General features: G+C 39.6%; 1 protein-coding gene and 1 long non-coding RNA gene across 7 annotated transcripts in view; both read left to right on the top strand.

The window, feature by feature from the left end:
• LOC117200704 (uncharacterized) overlaps positions 1–2,579 on the top strand; it is a 178,514-nt gene extending 175,935 nt beyond the window's left edge. The window contains exon 7 of the long non-coding RNA XR_004482362.2: positions 1,349–2,579. This is a non-coding gene — a long non-coding RNA (uncharacterized LOC117200704). The remainder of the gene's footprint in view (positions 1–1,348) is intronic.
• A 921-nt stretch (positions 2,580–3,500) lies between these two features.
• Positions 3,501–25,852, top strand: part of SLC25A26 (solute carrier family 25 member 26) — a 138,209-nt gene continuing 115,857 nt past the window's right edge. Inside the window, exons 1-4 of one of the 6 annotated variants that reach the window (XM_033424791.2) lie at positions 10,492–11,092; positions 12,640–12,694; positions 16,866–17,022; positions 20,382–20,491. In XM_033424791.2, the coding sequence (XP_033280682.1) occupies positions 20,450–20,491 (42 nt within the window). In that variant the 5' untranslated portion in view covers positions 10,492–11,092; positions 12,640–12,694; positions 16,866–17,022; positions 20,382–20,449. The other 5 variants (XR_004482363.2, XM_033424790.2, XM_004267998.4 and 2 more) reach the window with 5 other exon arrangements.

Here is a 25,852-nt window from a genome sequence, read left to right as displayed (position 1 = left end):
TTTGGTTGTATAAAAATTTGTCTTTTGTTATGAAAATGGTGAAATGAATATGCTTATAGTCATATTTCTATGGATTAAAAAAATATAATTCCTTAGAGTACAATGCAATAAGTAGAACAATTGAGGACAAAGAAGAGTTTTTAGGGTTTTGATATATCTTATCATATCACTCACCAGAAAAGTTGCTTTGATGCTCCCCCTATAAAAATCTTTGCCTATTTGATAGGTTTGAAAAGTGCTGTATTGTTTTAATTTTCATTTTGATGTTATTAAGGAATTTAAAATATTTTCACATGTTCATTAGCTACTTATTTTTCTTCCTTTGTGACTTTCCCCATTTTTTTCTATTGGTATTGGTGTTTTTCTTATTGATTTATAGGAACTATTTAGAATTAAGAATTCTTTGTTGTCATATGTGCTGCAAATATTTTTCCTAGTTAAAAAAAATCTCATACATAAACCTGTTTCTTTACCTCAAGAATATTAAAATATTTACCTTTTCCTTCTAGTATTCTAATAAATTATATCAAGTGAGAATTTTAATCCATTTGGAACTGTTTTTGAAGGTAAAGTGTGAGACAGGGATGAAACATAATTTTCTTCTAAATAGTTATCTAACTGTCCCAAAGCCATTTATTGAAAGGACAGTCTTTTTTTGTTTTCCTCACTGATTCAAAATGGAAACACAAATCCACATGGAAAGTATAACCTTGATTTTATTACTTAAAGGGTTCCTTTCCGTTATATATATTTTTGCATATGGGTTAAAATATGCATATGGGTTAAGATACATGAATATTTTTATTGCAAATGATTCTATTATTTTATTTTTCAATAAAGATCAGTAACAGGAACTTGGAGCTTGGGTCCAGTTCTGGCTAAAGATTATGTCCTTTATTTCCCCTAAGCTGGACCTAATTTGTTTTTTTCGATGTATTGTTTTTGACTTCCTGATAATTTTTGTAAATACTACGAATATTTCGGAACTAAAGTGAACTTGGCTTACAGTGGTAGATTTAATTGAGGAAGACAATATTATTAGTATAATTTCATATGTTTAGTGCAAACCAGTACTTATCTCATTTGGTAGATTTTTTAACTAGATGATCTGAGGATATACTCTGCCTGCAATGTGGTGACAATGACAGTGCATTGTAATGTTCCATTTAAAAGGCATGCACAAGTGGTAATGGATCTTTCTGTAAGCATTTCATGAAAGGAAGGCCCCAGGTCATGTTTGTACATCTGTATTTCCTAAAGGGTTTCCAGTGGCATCATGTAATACCTGATGAAGCTTTTACCTCTGAACGATAGAAGAGAGCATAACATTTCTGTCTTGCTCTCTTAGATCACTCACTCTGGGGAAAACCAGCTGAGGACACTCAAGCAATCCTCTGGAGAAGTCTCCGTGGTGAGGAACTGAGGCCAACTGCCAACAGCTAGCACTAATTTGGCAGGTATGGAAATAGGCCATTTTGGAGGTGGATCCTCCAGTCCCAACAACTCTTCAGATATAGCCCTAGCCGATGCCTTGACTGCAACCTCATCAGAGAGACCCAGAGCCTGAACTGAGACAGGCTTGTTGCCGAAATTAGCCTCTGTACACCGGTGCCGATTTAAATCTGGGAGACAGAGTTTTGTGTGAAGTAGAAAGAAATCGCTTTATTGCTTTGCCAGGCAAAGGGGACCACAACAGGCTAATGCCCTCAAGACTGTATGTCCCACCCTAGACGGGGGTAGTGAGGAGTCTTTAACAGTGTTCAGGGAGCAGGGCGTGATCAGCTCGTGGACATTCTTCTGATTGGTTGGTGGTGAGGAAATTGGGAGTCAGCATCATCAACCTTCTGGTTCCAGCCCGTCTGGGGTCTACGTGCTTGTGGGCAGCATACGGTTAATTTCTTCCACCTGGTGGCGGTTTCAGTATCTGCAGAACAGCTCAAAGGACATGGCTCCGAATATTATCTATAGACCTTGGGGAAGAACTAAAGGTCCTTGACTTTGTTTAATGGCCAAAGTATTATTATTTTGTCTTGCTTGACTGTGTTCCTTTCTTTCTGCATTTTGTCACTTCTCTGATTAAATTTATTCTTTGACTAAAGTTTTTCTACAGACAAAAGTCAGGCGGAGGACATGGGTGGGGTCTATTCCAGGAAGGCCTCGTAGTGTCCTGCTAGGTTACAGGCTGGGACCTGGGACCTGGGACCCTTTGCAGCAATGCTTGCACCTGGACAAACATCTCGTCAAGCAACAAATACAAAGAAACTCCAAGGGGCTAAAAATAACTGCGTGCATGCGCATTTGGGGCAAATTATGAACAAGATACAAAAAGCCCCAAAACCTAACTTCCACATCTGAGGAGTCGGGAGCAAAAGCATGGTAGCGCACATGATCCTTGCACACAGCACCACCAAGAGGATGGGCACCCCACCCAAGCCACCCCTGCAGCCTGACCCCCGGACCTGCCCCTACCCTCGCCCCATGTAAGGGACCAGCTTGCCCTCCCCTCAGGGAGCAAGCAGGGCCACCTGTTACTTGTTTTCGCGCCGTCCTGCTACAGTACGAGTCCCAATAAAGCCTTGCCTGAATTTCTCGTCTGGTGTTTTTTCAATTTCTGTTGATTAAGGTGTCCAAGAACCCTGGCCGGTAACAGAACCACTCAGGTAAGCCACTCCCAGATTTCTGGGGGTTCAGAATTTGAAACCCTGAAGGCATTCTGCTAATCATTTCTAGAACATCTCAACTAGAAGAGAATATTGACTATAGAAGTGGTATGAAAGACATTGAAGAAAGGCAGAGAACCTAAGGCTATTGCAAAGGTTTTGAAGAAATATGATGAGGTCATTAAGTAACATTTCAAGCCTGGGTCTGCTATGTTCTCTGTAGCTTTGGGTTGGTTAGTGAACCTCTTGGAGCATCAGGATTCTCTGTAAAATGAGGATGCTAACCGTGCTTACCTTACGAAGTGGCTGTATTAGAGCACCACATCTGAGATGCAGTTGGCTCTTAATAGAAGGAAACTTAGAAGGTATTTGTTTGAAAAATGTAAAGGCAAGTCCACTGCCAGAAACTTTAAGTACTTAAAGTGGTCTTTGAAGTGTGCAACTGATACTACAGCTGACAAGATGAGCAAGTAAATAACCGAATAAATTATATTAAGTGCAAAAACTGCTGGTAAGAAGTAGAGGACATTAATTTTTAGCTCGAATAAGGAAATTTTTGAAATGTTTTTCTATATTTAATAGTTTTCTGATAATGAACCTGTTTTATGGAAAATGAGACAAAATTTCTACAGGCGAAACCAACAGATAAATGCAAATAACTCATTGGAAGCCACAGGTCTCGCCCGCTGAAGCTAGTCCTGCCTCTCCACGGCCCCGCCTTCCACTATAGCCACGCCTCTTTTGGGTTTACGGTTAGGCTTCACCCTTTCCTCATCATCGGGCTCGCTACGCCTGGTTCCCAGTCGAGGCTCGTTTGCTCGCGAGAGTTCCTCCACCTGGCCCACTCAGAAGCTGTAGGAAACGGAGGCAGAGAAGAGTCGCGAGACTTGACCACACTTTCCAGGCTCCGCCCCTCCTTCCTGGCCCTCCTTCTGGCCCAGCTTCCCCGTTGCACGTGCAATTGTGTACTTGTGGTTCAACCTCACGTGGCCACGGTAGTGCCGGCGTTACATGCCCCGCCTCCAAGATGGCGGCGCCCAGTGCCGGGGCTCACGACCTGAGTCGGCTCAGCTTTGAATTATAACCTTGACTGAGTCTGTGTGGCCATGGACCGGCCTGGGTTCACAGCCTCGCTGGTGGTGAGTATCGGGCGGTAGAGTGGGGGCGCTAGGGGTGCCGGAGGCTTCCCTGGCCTAGCACCTCCTTCCGGTTTTGCGCGCTGAATCATCCCCGGGTCACCGGTCACCCGGTCTGGGAGGAAGCACGGGGCTCCTGGGCCGCGCCGGGCCTCGTGTCAAGGTTCTGAGTTTCCTACCTGTGTGACAGAAAGAGATGGGGGTGGGATAGGGGTGGCACTTGACTCATAGTCTTCCGCACCGCGGTTTACCTAACGGTAAAAGAAAAGTTTCAATTGTATACTGTAACCATACTCTGGAGAGCTTGGCAATGAATGAAATATATGTAACAAAACTCTTGAGTCGCTCACAGACCTGGTCAAGACTGTGGTTTCATTTTGCTGTATCATTTTTCAGTCTCGGAAAGTGACGTATCCGTTCATTCATCTTATATATAATCTGCTTAGTTTGCTTCCGAGCATTTTTCTAGGCTTTGGGTATGGTATATACTGCTGAACACAAATAGCCGCGCGTTGAATACGTCAGTGGTGTTTGATTCCTTAGAAAACAACGAGAATCAACGTGTCTTAACATCAACCCCCACCCCCCAAATCCTTTAATAAATACTTTGAAACCTTTCTTAGGACAGGTTCAGTAGGGGATACTAGATACAGTAGTGAACCAGACAGATTGGCTGCCTATGTTTTCACTGTAGGAGAGCGGGCAGAGGCAGAAAATAGACAAGAACCTTTTCAAAAGCTTTTCCTGAGAGATGGAGGCCTAGAGGACTTTCTTCGTTTAATTATCAAATGTTTTTGCAGGTGATGGAGATAACATGGTGAACAAGATAGACCTGGCCGCACGGGTCAGGTGGTGGAGGCAGAAGGGGTGAAATGAGTGTTATCATAAATGACGATGAGGGTTAGTTTCAGAGTGTATGGAAAGATGTGGAAGGGGGATCTTACCCAGACTGGTGGAATGATGGTTTTAAATCTAGATTTGTTGATATTTGTAGAAGCTAGGTTTTAGAGATGCAAAGAAATATGTTACCCCGTTGAAGACGTTTTCCTGTCCAGCTGGTGAGATGGCAGTAGTACTTGTGACAATCCACATTGCTCTGACGGGAACTAGGGTAAGCTCTTTGCATACATCATCTCATTTAAGCCTGACAAACAATTGAAGTCTTATCCTAGTTTTCCAAATGAGGGAACTGAGGAATAGTATGTTAGATAATTTGTCCAAAGTCACACAAGTGAGATACATTTCGTGTGTGTAAGTGTTGGAGCTCAGATTCCAAGCAGTGTAACATGGAATTCCATTTACTGCTCCTTGAGACTATCGCTGAAGTCAGCAACAGTAGCAGTTGCTAAAAACAGGTGAGTGTCAGAGTTAACAAAAGAAAAATTGTATTAAAATTTATTTAAAATTAATTTTATTAAAGAAGGGTACACATGCATACTTCTTTTTTCGTCGTTACAGAGGGTAAAATTGGGATCGATTGGTAGAAATTTCAAGGAAGTTAGATCTCATTCCTGGTGAATTCATTTAGCATGCAGTTTATCTGCCATGTGTTCTGTCTACTGGTACTGTGATTGCCCTTGGAGATTTGATGGCAAACAAACCAAGGCTATATGATAAGTACTGTGAAAGGAATGAACTGAGGTGGGAGAGAGAGAGAATAATATTGGAAAACCTACTTTAGATGGAGTGCCCTAGGAAGGCCCTGAGGAGCTAACGTTTAAGCTAAGACCTAACAGGTAAGGGGCTAGTCATTTTGATGAGCAGAGGGGAAAGTTCAGAGGGAGCAGCACGTGAGAAAATCCTCAGGTGGAAAGGGTTCAGGATGTGAAGGTGGTGGATGAGGCGTAGTGGGTGAGGGTAGTGTGACAGAGGCTGCTGTTGGAGAGCTAGACAAAGCCTGCCGAGGTGAGTCTTGGTGGGCAGTGGAAAGGAATTTGGATTTTATATAAAGCATGATGAAAGCCATTAGAGGGTTTTATTATTGAAGTAGTCCGGAAATGGAGGGGCCCCCCTTTTTTTTTTTTTTTAATGGTTGGGAGCGTCTTTGAGGAGGCTAAGCACTCCTCAGGGGGTTCTGTTTTGTTTACTACTATGTGACCAATGCCTGCCACTTCGAAGGCACTCAGTGCTTGTTGGGTGAATGAATGCAGCTTCACGTTTGCAGAAGTCTTGAGCCTCGGCTTCTAAGGATTAAGTGAGATGTAGTACGGAGCCTGACGTAGAGCACATATTTACCTGTTTCCTTCCTGAAGTTTCTGGAGCAGGATTGAAGGGCTGTAGAGCTGAATAGGGAGAGAGCTTCTGGCATGTTAAGTTTTCATTTGGAGCACAGAGCAGACTATTCAGAAAAAAACCTCCAAGAGTACAGTCACTGGTGCATGCTTTTAGGAGAGCAGTTTGAAATAAGTATTAGTGACCTAAAGATGTTCATAACATTTAGCTCAGTGAAGATAATAGGAAAACATGAAATAAGAGAGGAATGGTTAGGTAAATGATGATAGATGCATTTCATGGACTATTTAGGGGCCGTTGGTAACAGTGCTTGTGAATAGTATGTGCTATAATACTAACATGGAAAATGCTTATGAGATTTAAAAAAAAGAAAAAATACAACACTGTACCTGTATACATCTGGTTCATGCCTAATTAAAACTTGGTAGCCACGGGGAGTTGGTTCCAGGTCCGCTGTGGATACCAAAATCCACAGATGCTCAAGTCCCTTATATAAAATGATGTAGTATTTGCATGTAACCTATGCACATCCTCCTGTATACTTTAAATCATTTCTAGATTACTTATCATACCTAATACAAGGTAAATACTGTGTAAATAGTTGTAAATACAATATAAATGTTATGAAAATAGTTGCCTGCATGCAGCAAATTCAAGTTTTGCTTTTTGGAACTTTCTGGAATTTTTTTTTTTTTTTTTTTTTTGGCGGTACGCGGGCCTCTCACTGTTGTGGCCTCTCCCGTTGCAGAGCACAGGCTCCGGACGCATGGTTCACGGGCCCAGCCGCTCCACGGCATGCGGGATCCTCCCGGACCGGGGCACGAACCTGTGTCCCCCGCATCGGCAGGCGGACTCCCAGACACTGCACCACCAGGGAAGCCCTGGAATTCTTTTTGCAAATATTTTGAATCTGCATTTGGTTGAATCTGACGATGCGGAACCCCAGGATATGGAGGGCTGGCTTTATTCCATTCCTTAAAAAAACAAAAAAAAGCTGTATTGAAATCCTTCAAGATGGAATGAAATAATTTTGATAGTAGCCTTACTTTTTTCTTCTACTTTTTTTTTTTTTTTTTTTTTTGCGGTACGCGGGCCTCTCACTGTTGTGGCCTCTCCCGTTGTGGAGCACAAGCTCCGGACGCGCAGACTCAGCGGTCATGGCTCACGGGCCCAGCCGCTCCGCGGCATGTGGGATCCTCCCAGACCGGGGCACGAACCTGTGTCCCCTGCATCATCAGGCGGACTCTCAACCACTGCGCCACCAGGGAAGCCCTCTTCTACTTTTTTCAATGCAAAACAAACAAACATACTTCCAAACCACTCTTTCCTTCCAGCCTGACTCTTCTCTCCCTTTCAGTACTTAGCTGTTTCATCGACCTTGTAGTTCATCTGGGTTGTTACTTGAGTGAAACCGAAAGCATCTGTGTCTCAGTTACTTTATTTTTTTAAATTAAAAATTTTTTTTTATTTATTTTACATCTTTATTGGAGTATAATTGCTTTACAGTGGTGTGTTAGTTTCTGCTTCATAACAAAGTGAATCAGTTATACATATACATATGTTCCCATATCTCTTCCCTCTTGCGTCTCCCTCCCTCCCACCCTCCCTATCCCACCCCTACAGGCGGTCACAAAGCACCGAGCTGATCTCCCTGTGCTATGCGGCTGCTTCCCACTAGCTACCTACCTTACGTTTGTTAGCGTATATATGTCCATGCCTCTCTCGCTTTGTCACAGCTTACCCTTCCCGCTCCCCATATCCTCAAGTCCATTCTCTAGTAGGTCTGTGTCTTTAATTCCTGTCTTACCCCTACGTTTTTCATGACATTTTTTTTCTTAAATTCCATATATATGTGTTAGCATACGGTATTTGTCTTTCTCTTTCTGACTTACTTCACTCTGTATGACAGACTCTAGGTCTATCCACCTCATTACAAATAGCTCAGTTTCGTTTCTTTCTGTGGCTGAGTAATATTCCATTGTATGTATGTGCCACATCTTCTTTATCCATTCATCTGATGATGGACACTCAGGTTGTTTCCATCTCTGGGCTATTGTAAATAGAGCTGCAGTGAACATTTTGGTATATGACTCTTTTTGAATTATGGTTTTCTCAGGGTATTGTCTCAGTTACTTTTAACTGGGTTACAGGTGAAGGAACCTCGGCAAGTGTTGGTGCTCTGCAGTGTGAAGTGCAGGCAGTCCTTTGCGTGTAATTTGGGGCTGGAAAGATGAATGTGCGAGTGGACGTCATGCAAAGTGATCTTAATAATTGATGAAAACGATTATTTAACGACCTTTAAAAATTCTTGTCAATGTTAATAACTCTCTTACTGTAGATTGTGAAGTATAGGGAAACAGAAAAAAAAGTAAAGCTTACATTTAGTACAGTGTAATTTAAAACATTAAGATTGTATTTCTTTGTAAAAAAAAAAAAGTATCAGAAGTAATTTTAAGTCATATAACTTGCAGTACAGAACAAGTGTTCCTTTAACGTGGAGGTTTTTGCTGGCACAGCTTGCTCTGGGACATCTTTGTCCTTTTCGTCCCAGCCTCTTTCCCCGTATGTGGTAAGTTCGCCTTCACTCATTTTCCTCTGGCTGCATGTCTGGAATCTGTCCAATGACAGCAGTGTCGATATTCCCACAGCTAATTCTTTTGTAACTCCTTTTACATTTGATTTGAATGTAACTTTCAGTGTTAACCACTTGTCATTTATTTGCCCTGCTTTCATGTTTGTTGGCCAGTTCCCTCTTTCGATTATTCATTTTTGTGAAATGTCACTGTGGTCACTGTAATTCAACTGTCCTGTTAGAGGACTTGTGTTCCTTGTGGCAACTGAGATGCATGCGTGTCGGTGCTGTGCAAAGCAAGGACTGCTTGTACTGTTTTTTTTTTTTAATTGTTATTTTGTTGTTTTCTTTTCTTACTTTAGGGAGGTGGTTCTGAAAAAGCTTCTTCATAATATTTGTGTCTTCTCACTGGACCTGCCCTTCTGCTGAGAACCACTGGCAGAAAGGGACTTGAGGGCAGTGGCATGGATTATGTTGCCTAGGCTTCTTAGGTGGGGTAAGAAAACAGAAGAAAAGAGAAGAATGAAGTTGAAGGGACGTTTTCAGTGTTTATTGCCTCATCTGTTTCTTTTCTGGAAGGCAGCTTCCTAGTCTGCTTTCTGGAGTCAAGGCAGTTAGTATCTGATGATGAAGCATTGACTCCATATCTCTAAGGGATTGGGAATTATGCTGCACATTCTCGAGCTTGCTTTGTGTGACTTGTTTCTTTCTGTCATTTAGGTCACAGTGGGCAGGTCTTCCTTTTTTTGCTCATTTTTGTGTTGAGTAGGCAGTCACCTAGACAGAGGTATATTCTCCATTTTGATCCCTCAGTGGAGCATGCAAGGCACCCTTGGAGACCACCAATTGTCTGGGGCCACAATCGAGAACCACTGCCGTGATGGAGGCATTTCTTCTGTATTTCAAGTACTAGGAGATGGAGCTACCTTTCCTTTCAGTATAAGAGGGGGTCCTGGGAAAGTTTTAGAATCTGAAATTTAGCTGTAAATGACTTAATATGCTTTTGTACCACTTCCAAACCAAATGCTGTGTGTTCAGATATAATTTTTTTTTTTTTTTTTTGCGGTATGCGGGCCTCTCACTGCTGTGGCCTCTCCCGTTGCAGAGCACAGGCTCCGGATGCGCAGGCTCAGCGGCTATGGCTCACGGGCCCAGCCGCTCCGCGGCATGTGGGATCATCCCGGACCAGGGCACGAAACCGGGTCCCCTGCATCAGCAGGCGGACTCTCAACCACTGCGCCCAGGGAAGCCCCAGATATAAGTTTTAAATATTAAAATTTTAATGGTACACACAGAATTTGAGTAACAAAATGCCAAATAGAGGGAAGATAAATGTTGTACCCACAGTTTTTCCACCTCCATGCATCAGGTATTGTTACCTGTTTAACCAGACATGTGTGTGAGCCTTTGCTCTGGTACTTGGGAAGAGCAAGAGCCTGGAAGATATGGTCCCTACCCTCAGGGGTGTGCAGTCAAGTGGGAGCAGACATTTAACAGAAAATAAAACAAAAATTAACCATGTAATTATGCATGGTGATAAAAAGTAACCATTTACTGAACACTTTAATGTGTTCTTATGCAGTTTTTTCAGAGCAGAAATCGTATGTTTACAATTTTCTCTTTTTTTTTTTTGTATTCTGGTTAAAAAAAAAATAACCCATAAATTCACATCCAAGCATCATAAAGAAATTTGAACAGTAGTGTTTCTCAGTTTTTTGAGTTTGATGCTGAATCGTTCCTGCACACGTCGCGTGATTTGGTTTTCTGTTGTGTGAATCCATGGGTGATTCTTGTCCAGGGAGCAGAATTTGAGGAAAGCTTTTCATTCATTATTGGTAAGGAAAGACTTGAATTTATCGATTTTGTATATACATTTATAGTTCAGTTTAATATATGAATGTAATCTTCAGTCGTTGGTCAAGTCCTCCTTTGGCTTTCACATGGTTTTTAATATTGGCCTGTCAGAAATAGGGCATCAGCAAACTTGGAAGGATATTTACAGTAACATAACACTAAAAATGATAACTCATACTTATTGGTAATTGAGGCAGGCATTTTGCTAAGCATGTAACAGGCTCATGTAGTTGTATTTAATTCTCATTTAATCTCACTCAGTTCTCAAAAACTCTGTGAAGTATAGGTAGTATTATTTTTCCCCTTTCATGCATGAAGAAATGTGGGCTTACCTAGGTTTAATAGCTTTCCTAGGGAGACCCAGTTGAGATTGAAGCCAGGTCTGCGTGTCTGTTGCCAAAGCTGTAGTCTAAGGCAATATTTAATCTGAAAGAATTTCTGGAGAAATGGAAGAATACTCAAGTCAAATTCTAGAACCATTATTGTGTTCCTGAGAATAGCCTTACCAAACAACACTGATCCTGCGCAGTCTTTTCCGTCAGGAGGTGATGAAAGGCACAGGATTTCTGGAAAAGACACCCTGAATATACCACAAAGCTGTCACTGGAGCTGTGGAATGCCAAGAAGTATAGCAGCAGGTAATGCCAGGTTTCATTTGTCACAGTGCTATGGCAGACTGCAGCAGGGACAACCAGAGAGTGATTTGCTGCAGTTTTTCTTGTGAATGTTGAATCTTTCTGTAAAGTGTTTTCTCATCATCTTACATTTCCATGTGATTCAGAACAACAAACAAGTGTGGAAGCCCTGCTCCATCCCAGGCACTGGGTTATATATTTAGGAGGGCCAAGGTCACTGACCTGGCTTCTACTCTGAAGGATCTAGTGTCAGCCATGGTGGTTAGTACTGAAAGTGAAATGTAAACAAAGTTATTCGGGGGAGTTAAGGAAGTAGCCTTTAATTCTGACTGGGAGACTGGGAAAGGCTTCAGGAGGGATATGGCGTTTGGTCACAGTCTTAACAATGAAATGGAGTTTGGCAGGTGTCTGTGTGTGTGTATGTGTATGTATTTGTGTGTATGTAATGGCCGGGGGGAGCAGGTGGTCTGCTGGCTGTAGTATACAGAAGACAAGAGGCATTGGAAGGGCCTTCCAGGCTGAGAGAAAAACCTAAGCAGGAGCACAGAATTGATAAGTTTCAGGATGTTTTTGGGAAACAGACTAGTCAGAGTGGAGGAGGCTCAAGATCAAGAGTGTGCCAGATGAAGCTGAACAGGTAGTTTAGGGTCCAGCGGTCGAGGTTCTGAGTTACCCCTTACTGAGTGCCTACTGTATACCAAATGTGACCAGTGAATTTGGGTGGTGGTGGTTGTTTTTTTTTTGGTGAGGGAATATTAATTTGAGTAGCTCTACTTTTGTATGTTTTTAGTACTCATTGCAAAACTTGAACAGTACAAAAATCAACAAGATAATAATAAAAATGCTCCTCATCTCGACTGTTTTTCCACAGAGATAATAACTTCTAACAGTTTGGTGTGTGTGGTTCCAGACTTCTGATTATGCATAGACAAAAAAATAACACATTTCTTTGAAAGGTGGGATTATACAGCATATATTGTTCTGTAGCTTATTTGATTAATTTAAGAATATAACATGTTTCTGTATCAGCAAGTTCAGGTTGATCTCATTCTTTTAAAGGCTGTGTAGCAATCCGTTATTCTGATATAATACAACTTATTAGGTTATTTCTAGTTTTTTACTGTTAGAAAGAATTCTGTAGTAAACATTCTTGTATATTTATGAACTTATTTTTGTGGAAGAAATGTTTAAAAATAAAATAACTGGATCAAGTATTTTATAGTTTAAAATTTTCATTTTGCCAAATTGTCCTTCAATAGATTATAATAATTTGTTTATGTTAACACCCATAACTATTTCCATATTTTTAATCTTTTATAATGTAATTGGGAAATTTAAAATTTTGTTTTTATTTGATCACTGATGGTGGGGAAGCACATTTTCATAATTTTGTTGGCTGTTTATATTTTTTCTTTTGGGAATTGTTTGGTCCTGTGTTTTGCAATTTTTAAAAAAATTGATGTACCTTTTTTAGGTTGCTTTGTAGTACCTTCTAAGATATGGTTAGTAACCTTTTGTTATAGTCATTAATTCATGTGTTTTTCAAATAGTTACTGAGTGCCTACTATGTACTGGGTGCTGGGAACATACTGGTGAACAAAACAGGTATGGATCTTATAGTTTCATGGAACATACAGTCTTTGAAGAAATGGTCAGATGCTCAACTACAGAATTAGAATTCTTATCAGTGTGTGGAGACATGAGGGTGTAAACCTAGACTGGGGGATTAGGGACACAGTCCTAGGAATGAGGAAAATCAGATGACTTGGACGAAAAGAGAGATCAAGGTGGTAAGAAGGTACCCAGCAAAGGGCTAACGATGGAGTTAAGGGTGGAGAGGTAGATGGGGGACAGAACTTGTAGAGCCTTGTAGGCTGTACTGTGATTTTGTTCTTCATCCTAAGGGCTTTTGGAAACTTTGAAGAGTGTCAAGATGAAATTGATTTGTATTTTACACAGACAACGTTAGTGTAGAGGGTGAAGGAGCGCTGCAGGGAGAATGGATGGTGGAGGGGGTAGAAGGCAAGTATCACAGGAAGCAGAAGCCGCAGCTCTCCAATGAGGTGGTTAAAGTCACTGGTGGCCACTTTGTTGTGGGGGAAACTGAGAATGTCAGGGAGGGATGTTTCCCCGAGAAGCCATGTTAATGTTTTGCCTGGTTCTTTTTAGTTGTGGTCTAGGCCAGGGGCCTGTGATGATTTTGCTTAGTTAAATTAGACGGATGGTTTGCTTTTGTCCTGTAGTTGAGCAGGAGTGAGTTTTTTTGTTTTTGCTTTGTTTTTTTTCTGTTTTGCCAGCTTCATGTAATCTTGACTTTTTTTCAACTCCCAGAGGAATTTCAAAGGGTCTAATTTCACTAATTATACACTTCCTCTCTACAGCCTGCCAGCACTTTTTCCATTTTTAAATTACGGTGGTGCTGTGTATTTTATCTGTATGATATCAAGGTCTCAATAAATTGTTATGCTATGGTAAGGCTTGCTGGTTATCTGGTTTATGTTCTCTTTCTTTGGACTTTGTCTAGCACTTAGGATTTTCAGTGTAAGCTACCATAAATCTTGGAACTAACCCTTTGCCTGGTAACCTTTTTTAAAATTTTTTTTTTAATTTTTAAAGATTTTTTGGCCGCACTGCATGGCATGCAAGATCTTAGCTCCTTGACCAGGGATCGAACCCATGTCCCCTGCAGTGGAAGCATGGAGTCTTAATGGCTGGACTGCCAGGGAAGTCCCGCCTGATAACATTTTTGATAAGTGATCATAGATAAAACAAGTTTCTCAGGCTAAAGAAAAAAAGAAATTAGTAGAGTCCCTTATAATTCAGTTGATGCTGGCTTGATGAAAGATTATAAGCATTCCTTAAAGTTTTTGTTTAAATCTTAGATATGTTGCTATGTGTCTAAATACATAGGTAATTCTTAATGTTCTTTTAGCAGCATTTTTTTCAGTCTCATGAATTTAAGTGACATTTGAGTTTTAGAAGTTTGAAATCCACAGAAGCAATTAGTAACTCTTGATTCATGATTTACTAGATAAATAGATTCAATCTGGTCATTTTATTCTCAGATGATTAGAATTCTGATGAAAGGAGGGCTGGAGAATCAATGCATGCAAAGTAGCCAAATAGATTAAAAGAGTAATTCGCTTATTGATTAAAATTTAGCAGTAGATAGCAAGCATCTCTCTGAACCCACTCCTAAGATTAAAGAGAAAATTAGAATGAAGCGCAGCTATTTTTAAAGAAACCAGTCATATCAGTCATTCTCACCAAGGTTTTAGTTCTTGTGTTTTGAGAAAATGAAGAGGCAGGCAAAATATTTTATTACCTACTGAATTTTATAAAATCCTTAAAGAATAAGTGAGAAGAGTGTTGAAAAAGTTGGCTTTTTTTTTCTCTTTAACTTTGCTACGTTACTTGTGAACTTTTTCCCTTGACTTAGAAAAGGCCACCTTTATATCTGGGAAGAAATCCCACATTGTCATTCTTTTACTCCCACTTGTGGTGCTCTACTGGCACATCTCTGTGTTCTTTTGGTGACAACTTTTTAGGTCATTTGCAGAGTATCCCGCATGGTCTTTGGGGTTCTGTCATGCCTTTCAGGCTGATCATATGGTATTAACGTATATGGTAATGTACTTTTCTCTTTCTTTTTCTTTTTTTAAAAATTTTATGTATTTTTGGCTGCGTTGGTTCTTCATTGCTGCACGTGGGCTTTTCTCTAGTTGTGGCGAGTGGGGGCTACTCGTCGTTTCATTGTGTGGGCTTCTCACTGCGGTGGCTTCTCTTATTGTGGAGCACAGGCTCTAGGTGAGTGAGCTTCAGTAGTTGTGGCTCGTGGGCTCTAGAGCTCAGGCTCAGTAGTTGTGGCACACGGGCTTCAGTAGTTGTGGCTCGTGGGCTCTAGAGCTCAGGCTCAGTAGTTGTGGCACATGGGCTTCAGTAATTGTGGCTCGTGGGCTCTAGAGCGCAGGCTCAGTAGTTGTGGCACACGGGCTTAGTTGCACCGCGGCAGGTGGGATCTTCCTGGACCAGGGCTCGAACCCGTGTCCCCTGCAGTGGCAGGCAGAGTCTTAACCACTACGCCACCAGGGAAGTCCCTATGGTAATGTACTTTTCTAGTGTACACTAATTTTTAATAATTACCTATACTAACTAATTGAAAAATAGACATTATTGCATTTCTCATCAGGGTAATTTCATTTTTCCAATGAAGTTTTGCAGTGTTTTTTTTTTTGCTGTATGCGGGCCGCTCATCACTGCGGCCCCTTCTGCCGTGGAGCACAGGCTCTGGACGCGCGGGCCCAGCGGCCGTGGCCCACGGGCCCAGCCGCTTCGCGGCACGCGGGATCCTCCCGGACCGGGGCATGAACCCGCGCCCCCTGCATCGGCAGGCAGACCCCCAACCACTGCGCCACCAGGGAAGCCCCTTGCAGTGGTTTTATGGTGAGTGGCAAGTAGAGCAGAAAGTGTTTGCTAGGCACTAACCTTTGTACCACTTGAGCATTCTGTAAACCCAAAGGATGGAAACAGCGTATCATTTTGAACTCTGCCTGTATGTTTAAATAGTACTGATTCTTCTTTTTCTGTGTCATGGAATATATAGTTTTTAATGTCTGCTTTTACTTTTTGAATAGGTAATATTCAAAATCCAAAAGATAGGAAAAGTTAGCAATTCAGTTTAAAACTTACTATGTAGGAACCGTATTGAGAGTTGCCTGTGTAGTTCTGCCTGCTTACTGTGAAATGGTATTGATTCATATCTTTAAATGATGCCTTTAGACCTTGTGTGTTGACCTTTCTTTGGCAGTCTCTGAGTTCATATTTTTCTGAGTCTCTTTTTGCTTTGACTAAGGTGTAACCAGTTTTTAAAATATTCTGTATATACTAGTGTAATCATGAGGTGAAAACTTAGTTTTTAATCAGGTTTTAAAGTGCAGCTTCTCCAAAGCAACATGGTATCTCTTGGGAGATGACTAGTTTGGGTCAGGTTTTAATGTCCTCTAGGAATTTAGCTCTTTTTTTTCCCCTTCATTTATTCACTTAAAAAGTATCAAGGAATTTTCAAATATACACAAAGTAGAGAGGATACCATAGGAATCCTTACATGTGTGATTCTAAAAATATGGATCTAGATTCACAAGGAGCATTACCATTTAGAATGTAAGTCTGAAAACAATTTTTTTCTTAATGCAGATTCACTACTCATTAGTTAAAAAGGCAAAAAATATAACATTTGGTGTAATTTGGAAAGATCACTGAGGTAAATTGTCAAATGAAAAAAACAAGGTGCAGCATACCACCTTTTACTTAAAAAAAAAAGGTAAAATAAAATACATATTCATATTTGCTTGTATATGCCTAAAGTAACTTGGGAAGGACACAATAAGAAACCAAAACTGGTTGCTTGGGTTTTTAGGGACAGGGAAGGAGACTTTGAACTCTTTACCTTTCTGAGGTTTGTTTGTTTACTTTTTTGAACTCTATGAAATCATTAAAAATAAATTTGAAATTTATTTTAAAATTATTAAAAATCATTAAACATTTTTTAAAAACAGAATATGTAATATAAAATTTACAACTTGAAAATATATCACAGTAATGGTTATTTTCCCAGGACAGTCTGTAGATTTAGGTAAGAGGTGTTTTGACTGTACCAAAGTAGTCTGTGGTATACTTTAAAACCATACTTAAAGAAATATGCTTTAAAAACTACCCCATCCCCCAAATGGCAATTTATTTTATTGTAACCTTTTTTTTCTTTTTCTTTTTCTTAAAGGCTGGTGGGGTAGCAGGTGTCTGTGTTGACTTGATATTATTTCCTCTGGATACCATTAAAACCAGGCTGCAGAGCCCCCAAGGATTTAATAAGGCTGGTGGTTTTCGTGGAATATATGCTGGCGTTCCTTCTGCTGCTATTGGATCCTTTCCTAATGGTAAAAATTATATTGGTATTATCACTGCTTTATATAAAGCCAAGATAATGGGATTTATTTTCAGAATGGTATGTGGTCCAATCCTATATAGAATTCCTTATATGATTGATGTAGTTGATCTCCTGAATTTATTTTCTATTCATTAATCCATTATTTTTGACTCAGCTGGTGCTATAGATTCCATTCTAGTGTATTTGTAATAAAAAAATGAGCAATCTTTAAATGAGTGGTTTTTGTTGTTGTTAAAACTCCTTGTTAGAATCCTTAAAGTGTTCCTGTAACATTGATTGTAATGTCTTACAGCAGTTCTCAACCTTGCCTGCACGTTGGAATCTCTTGGGAAGCTTTACAAAATACTTATGCCTGTGTCTCCATGAGAAGTTTAATTGGTCTGCTCTTTGCCTGGGTATCAGGAGTTTTAGTAACTTCCCAGGTGATTCAGATGTGAAGCTGAGTTTAATAACTGCTGGCTTGGAGATTCTTGTGGAGCAGATGAACCTAAGAGGCATTAAATCTTTGTCTTAACTAAATTGCTCTCAGATGATGCAACCCATTCCCACTAACCTCCTCTTTCCATTGTCTTGCTTTTGTTTTGGTTTTGAAGTTGTGTGATTTATGGCCCTTTTATTCTATAATCAGTATAATCTGTTTCATTTAATCCACCTCTTTTCAGATACTTATTTAAATAATTGTTTACTGATGCTTTGATTGGCACTCAAAAGCAGACTAAGCAAACAGAAAACCATCACTATCAAACACACACACACACACACACACTCACACACTCTCACATACTCACACACTCACTCACAAAACCCCTGCTTCTTAAATTCTGGAGTTTGATTTCTTTTTTCTCAGTATATTTCATTAGAAATTCTTTCTTGTTAACTTGACATTAAGATGTCTGTCTGTATCCATCTGTGAGCATAACATTCACATAAAGATTTGTAGAGCAAATCTTTTTGGTCCTTTAGTTTATCTTCCTGAGCCATCCTTAGAGCAGCCAACTGTTTTGAGGTTATCCTTGAATTATTTTATGTCTTAATTTTCAGTAATTGATCATAACAAGTCGCTATTGAGGACCCACTCCATGCCAAGTATAGCTCTATATGTGGGAGATGCGCCTTGGTTCCTAAATTTGTCTGTTGCAATCACCTGATCACTTGAAGAGATTTTTTTTTTTTTTTTTTTAAAGAAAGTACTGCTGTCCCACTCCCAGAGATTTGGGATTTAGTTGGCCTGAGGTGTGGCCTGGGCTTTGGAGGTTTAAAAAAAAAAATCCCCAGGTAATTTTTATATGTAGACAAGTTTGGGAACCTCTGAACTAGGGAATTGCAAAGAAATATGTTACTAAGTCCCTGTCTTTTGGTCATCCATTCTTATGATGCCTCCCTCATCATTGTAAATATTCTTTTTTCTCTTACGTATTACGTAGGGATTGTTGGTAGATGAAGTATTAGTGATGGTCTACAGGGTACATGGTGCTCCATTAAGCTCACAGGCCTGGTTTAGATTCTTGTCAGCAGGACTTTACATACAGAATGTGGTTTTGAATTTTTGTATGTTTGAGAAAGTGGTGTTCTTCTTGCCCTGCTTTTCTTTTTCTTTTTCTTTTTCTTTTTTTGACATCCACAGAACATCTTTGAATGTGAGATGCTGGATAAAGAGTCAGAGTGTCAGTGTTTCAGAAATGGCCTTTCTGTTTTTCTGCAAATTTTTGGTGAATTGAAACTTTTTACGTGGCACTTTAAACAATTTTTGCTATTGGTTAAGGTTTTAGACAGAGTACAGTGCACCAGTGTAACATTCAGAGGCTTGTAGACTTTTTTGAGAACATATTGTGCAGGGGGTATGGAAGGGACTGAGGGTCGAAAGAAGAGAGGAAAAGACCTGTATTCAAGACCCTTCATGTTTAGAAGGGAATGTAGAAAAACCTTAGTTTTTTGTTTTGTTTTCACTCCTGGGGGGTGGGGGTGGGTGGGTGGAACGTGTAGCAGGTAGAACTTACAGCCGAATGCGACTGGAGATATTCTAGCCTATTTAGTGAGTAGGCCAAAGTAGGAACAGCCTAAATAAGAATCACAAGTGGGAATCGGGACCTGCATTAACTATATACAACTGCTTGCATGGTCATTACTCATCCGGGGACAGTGTGCCTCCTCATTTGGCCTGCTGTTTGTTTGTTAGCCACTGGGGTGTTTACAAGCTTGTTGACTTTAACTGTGGAGAACTGATTTTCACTACCAAGCTTTTTTCCTGAGTGTTTCAGACTTTACTGTGTGACATGTTCAAATGCCTTTCGAAAGGTGAATTTGCCATTGATTTATCTTTCGTGCCTCACCTTTTACGTGAGTGATGAACATCTTTTTATTAATAATACGTGGCAAGGCTTAAAGCCTTCCTGTGCAGCTAAGATTAGTTCATGGTGATAGGGGTAGCTTTTTTTTTTTGCGGTACACGGGCCTCTCACTGTTGTGGCCTCTCCCGTTGTGGAGCACAGGTTCCGGACGCGCAGGCCCAGCGGCCATGGCTCATGGGCCCAGCCGCTCCGCGGCATGTGGGATCTTCCCGGACCAGGGCACGAACCCGTGTTCCCTACATTGGCAGGCAGACTCTCAACCGCTGCGCCACCAGGGAAGCCCTAGGGGTAGCTTTTTAGAGATTTTGACTTCCAGTTTTAATACAGTTGTTGATTGTTTCCTTGATGTAAAAGTGAGTTGATGTAGTAAAAAGTAGCCATGGTTATTTTGAGTAACCAGCAACACAACATTATGGAATAGATGCTTTGTTTGGTTAAGATATGTGTTTGCAATTTTAACCTGTCTAGAAATCAGTGTAGCTGATTATTTTATGACCATATATAAAGATGTTTTGCATCACAGAAATTCATATCCTTTTCCAAAAAACTTAACTAAAAAGTGTTAACTGACTTATCAGTACAAACTGGTAAATGCCAGGTTAGCTGTTAGTCTTCCTCAGGGCAGGGATCTGCATGTTTGTAAGTCCAAAGTCAGGCATGTAACATGGGCTCAGTCAAATCTGCAAGAGTGAAGGGGTTGGGGGGGAATAGTACATATTATTACTTTATCTTTATTTATATTTATCTATAGTTATAAATATATACATATATGATATATACATATATATGTATATATTATATAAATATATTTATAAATATTTATAGTTCAGTATTTATTTATATTTATTATTTATACTTATTTATATTACTTATATTTATTATTATCTTTATCTGTTATAATTTAATAACTAGAGTTGTAATTTTTTTCAAGAAACATATCTCTTAACAGTTTACATATATATTTAAACTTTGTGAAAGACTGGTTTGTTTTAAATTTCAGCTGCCGCCTTTTTCATCACCTATGAATATGTGAAATGGTTTTTGCACACTGATTCATCTTCGTATTTGATGCCTGTGAAGCATATGTTGGCTGCCTCTGCTGGAGAAGTGGTAGGTAATAAGTTATGTGTATAAAATACTTCAGAAATGCAAAGTATGCACATATCTTCAGTACAGGTATTACTTCATTTCATTTTTAAAAGAATTCTTTTTTAAATTATGAAAGTCATAAATCCCAATAAATGTAAATGGATTAAACATGATAGTTGAAAGTCTATATAGGATGAAAGAAAAATCCAGCTATCTGCTATTTACAAGAGACACACCTCAAACATAATTATACAGAAAGAATAAAATTAAAGAGGTAGAGGAAAATATCCATGCAAATTTTGGCGGCTTCATGTTGGGTCAGCATAATTGAGCTGGAAGTCTATTTCCTAGAACACCCTTTCCAGGAGGGTTCCAGGTTAGCCTGGCTACAAGAGAAAATTGCTCAAGATTTGTAAGGTGGAAGTAAAGCAGTGGTTGTATTCATGCTCAGAAGGTTGGTGGGAGGTCAGGCACTGCTGCAGTTCATACACCTCATCACTGATCTGTTGGCTTCAGGCAGCAGTCAAGCCTCCAGCTCCTCCAACTCTCACTGGGTCTTCTCCTTCAGCTTCTCTAAATTTTGAGTCAGTTGTGTGGGCTCTGTCGTGAAGGGTGCCAATTTATGTTGTAGGTCACCCACATCATTGAGATTGGTGAGGGAGAATGCGAGTTCCAGTTTGTCCTTGCTCTTCCCCATTTCACATCCATGTTTCCTTCCTGATTGCATGCCTTCTAAGTTTCTGTCCCAACACTAGATGCAGAAGCAACAGTTCTACGTAAGTTGCTTAACCAGCTCCCACAATTACTGTTTATATCCCTGTAATAGCTTCTTATTCTTATCATTCTTAGTGGTTCTACTTCTCTGATCAACCCTAACTGATTCAGAAAGAGTAGCTGAAAGAGAGCTAATAGTAATGTTAATATCAGATCAAGAAAAAAAAAAAAGACTGAAAGCAAAAAACAAGGAGACCACTGTATAATGATATGAGGAACAATTCTCCTGGGAGATGTAGTAAACCTGAACTAAATAGCATAGTCTCAAGATATAAAGCAAAATGTTGCTAGAATTATAATGAAAAATGAATACAATTACTATCTTCATTGGAGTTATTCACATCTATCCGTAAAAGTCTTAGGACCAGGCAGGTAACTTGTTAAGACCATAGAAGATTTGAGCAACACAATGGCAAGAATGGTCTAATGGATGTGTATGGAGTTCTGCACTTAACTGCTAAAGATTATTCATTTTTTTCAAGCACACTTGGAACATTAATAAAAGTGTGTGACCCAATAGTCCACAAAGCAACTTTCAACAAATAGTGTAGAGATAATGTCATACAGATCATTTGGTGTCTGATTATAATGAATTAAAATTGGAAAGCAATGACGAAAACACAGGCAGTCCATCCCTCCGGTGTGTTTAAAAAATTATCCAACTCTTCTGTAAATAATTCATGAGCCAGTAAATCATAATGTATGTGGTAAAATATTTGTAATTAAAAAATAATACAGGAGGGCTTCCCTGGTGGCGCAGTGGTTGAGAGTTTGCCTGCCGATGTAGGGGACACGGGTTCGTGCCCCAGTCCTGGAAGATCCCGCATGCCGCGGAGTGGCTGGGCCCGTGAGCCATGGCTGCTGAGCCTGCGCGTCCGGAGCCTGTGCTCCACAACGGGAGAGGCCACAACAGTGAGAGGCCCGCGTACCGCAAAACAAAACAAAACAAAAAATAATAATACAGGAATATATATTTTTTCTAAACTAACACAGAGAAGAGTATAATACAAATAAGAGCTTTCCCACCCCCTCACCCACTTACCTTTCTCCAGTTCCTCCTGCCTACTACTAATGGACAACTTCAATTAAAATTATTTTTGTGTATCCACCCAGAAATTGTCCTTTACTATTGTTACTTTCAAATCACATTGTCTTGTTTGTTTTGTATGTATGTATCTATGTATCTGCTTCTCTCTCTATCTAGTCTATTTTAATAATCCCAGAACGTTGTTAGGGGCAGGGTGCATTAACAGGAATGGACAAGAAAGTGAAGAGAAGGGTGTCGGTTTATAAGTCTTTTATCATTTTGTCAAGTAGTATATATCGTTTTTCATTTAATAAAGTAGTGGTATGTATTTATGTTAGAAAGTTAGAAAAATGAATCAGCCTTTATAAGATTTACATAAGAAACAACTGTGATATATTGTGGTTTTGTTTTCTGCACACTATTTTCCTTTAGAAAATTTGGATGAGAATCTACAAACTGTTTTGTAATCTAATTTTCTTCTCTTGAGAATATGGTGAATGAGGGTGATGAAAGAGAGAGATTGCACTTTATGGAATTCCCTGGCGGTCCAGTGGTTAGCACTCTATGCTTTCACTGCCGAGGATGCACGGGTTCAATCTCTGGTCGGGGAACTAAGATCCTGTGAGCCGCATGGCACGGCCAAAAAAAAAAAAAAAACCAGAAAAAAGGAGAAAACAACTAAAAAAATAATAACTGTTTTGAGATGTAATTCACATACTGTATGATTTATCCATTTAAAGTGTACAGTTCAATTATTTTTGCTGTACTCACAGCTGCAGCCATCGCCACAGTCAGTTTTAGAGCATCATCATCGCCCCGACAAGAAACCTCGTACCCATTCGCAGTCACTTCCCATTTCCCCCAACGTTCTCACCTTAGGCAACAACCACTGACCTACTCTGTCTGTATAGATCTGCCTATTCTGGACATTTCATATACATGGAATCCTACCAAGTTTCTTTCTGAGGTGATGAAAATGTTCTAACATTGACTAGGATGATGGTTGCACATGTCTGTGAATATATTAAAAACCATTGAATTGTATCCTTAAAATGGATGAATTTTATAATATGCAAATTCTGTTGTATTACGCTGTTAGAAAGGAATAAGAAGAGAATATTATGAAAACCGTATGTTAATAAATTTGACAAATTTTTGAAAGATAAAAACAAAAAATGTGGAATCCTTACAATCTGGTCTTTCATGACTGGCTTCTTTCACTTACATTTTCAAGATTTCATCTATGCTATAGCAGGTATCATCAATTGCCTATGTTTTTGATTTTCTTGAATACATACCTAGGAGTGGAAATATCAGTCATATGGTAACTTTATTTTTAACCATCTGAGGAACTCGCCAAGGCTGTTTTCCGAAGTGGCTGCACCATTTTACATTCCCACCAGCAGTGTGTAAGAGTTCCAGTTTCTTCTGCACATCCTTGACACCACTTGGTGTTACCTGTCTTTTTCTTTTTTTAAACATTTCTTTTTTAAAAAATTAATTAATTTATTTTTGGCTATGTTGGGTCTTTGTTTCTGTGTGAGGGCTTTTTCCAGTTGCGGCGAGCGGGGGCCACTCTTCATCGCGGTGCGCGGGCCTCTCACTGTCACGGCCTCTCTTGTTGCGGAGCACAGGCTCCAGATGCGCAGGCTCAGTAGTTGTGGCTCACCGGGCCAGTTGCTCCGCGGCTTGTGGGATCTTCCCAGACCAGGGCTCGAACCCGTCTCGCCTGCATTGGCAGGCAGATTCTCAACCACTGCGCCACCAGGGAAGCCCCTACCTGTCTTTTAAATTATAACAAACAAATAGATATTCAGTGGTATCTTATTGTGATTTTGACTTGCATTTCCCTGGTAACTAATGATTTTGAGCATCTTTTCATGTGCTTATTGGTTATTTACATATCTCCTTTGGAGAAATGTCTATGCGTCTCCTTTGCCCATTCTTTAATTAGGTTGTATTTTTGTTAATAAGTTGTAAGAGCTCTTTATATATTGGCAAAACTTTTTCCCATTCTGTGCATTTTTTTCACTTAATGGTGTCCTTTGAAGCATAAGTTCTAAATTTTGATGATGTCCAGTTTATCTGTTTTATCTTACATTGCTTGTGCTTTGATGTCGTATCTAAGAAACCATTGCCTAATCTGAGATCATGAAGATATTTATACCTATGTTTTCTTTCAAGAGTTTTATAGTTTTAACTCATATTTTTAGGTCTTTGATCCATTTTGAGTTAATTTTTTTATCTGGTTTGAGGCTGTGGTCTAACTTTATTCTTTTGCGTGTGTATATCCAGTTGACCTAGTGCCGTTTGCTAAACTATTCTTTACCCGTGGAATTGCCTTGGCACCCTTGTCAAATACTAATTGACGTAAAGGTGGGGTTTATTTGTGGACCCTGTTCTATTTTATGGATTTCTACGTCTATCCTTATGCTACTACCACAGAGCCTTGATTACCACAGCTTTGTAGTAAGTTTTGAAATCAGAAGTGTGAGTCCTCCAGCTTTGTTCTTCTCTGTCAGGATTGTTTTGCCTCTTCTGGGTCTTTGGCATTTTTATGTGAATTTTTTTTTTTTGCCTCACCTCACGGCTTGCTGGATCTCAGTTCCCCAACCAGGGATTGAACCCTCACCATGGCAGTGAAAGCCCGGAATCCTAACCACTAGGCCACCAGGGAACTCATTATGTGAAGTTTAGAATGAGCTTGTCAATTTCTTGCAAAATGAGCTTGCAAAAAAAGCAACTGAGATTTTGATAGGGATAACACTGAATCTGCAAATTAATTTGGGGAGCATACCATCTTAACAAAAATGCTTAAATTTTCCAATCCACAAACATAGGCTGTCTTTTCATTTCTTTAGGACTTCTGTAATTTCTTTTAACAGTGTTTCGTAGTTCCACAGTATACGTTTTACACTTCTTTTGTTAAATTTATTCCTAAGTAATTTATTCTTTTTGATGTTATTGTACATTGAACTTTTTTTCATTTCATTTTCAGTTTATTGCTACTGTATAGAAATAAATTCATTTTTGTATATTGATCTTGTATCCTCCAACCTTGCTGAATTAATTAGTTCTAAAGTTTAGTGGATTCTTAAAGATTTTCTATATACACGATCGTATCATCTGCACATAGAGCTAGTTTTACTTATTTCTGTACAATCTATATGTCTTTTATTTCATTTTCTTGCCTAACTGCTCTGGTTAGAAGCTGTACTACAGTGTTGAATAGGAGTGATGAGAGTGGACATCCTTATCTTGTTTCTGATCTTAGGAAGAAAGTATTTAGTGTTTCAGTACTATTTCTGTCATAAAAGGTTACATTTTGTCAGTGCCTTTTGTTCATCTGTTGAGATAATCATGTGGTTTTATTCTTTATTTTACTGATATGGTGTGTTACATTAATTGATCTTCAAATGTTAAACCACTCTTGCATTTGCAACCCAAATGTTAAAACTCACTTGATCATGGTATATAATACTGTTTATATAGTGCTAGATTTATGTACTAGTATTTTGTTGAGGACTTACTTTGTTCATAAGAGATACTGGTCTGTAGTTATCTTTTCTTGTGTCTTTGAC

Source organism: Orcinus orca, chromosome 10 (genome assembly GCF_937001465.1).
Source record: "Orcinus orca chromosome 10, mOrcOrc1.1, whole genome shotgun sequence".
Lineage (NCBI taxonomy): Eukaryota > Metazoa > Chordata > Mammalia > Artiodactyla > Delphinidae > Orcinus > Orcinus orca.
The sequence above is the reverse complement of the archived record's forward strand: the minus strand, read 5'-3'. Positions and strand labels throughout refer to the sequence as shown.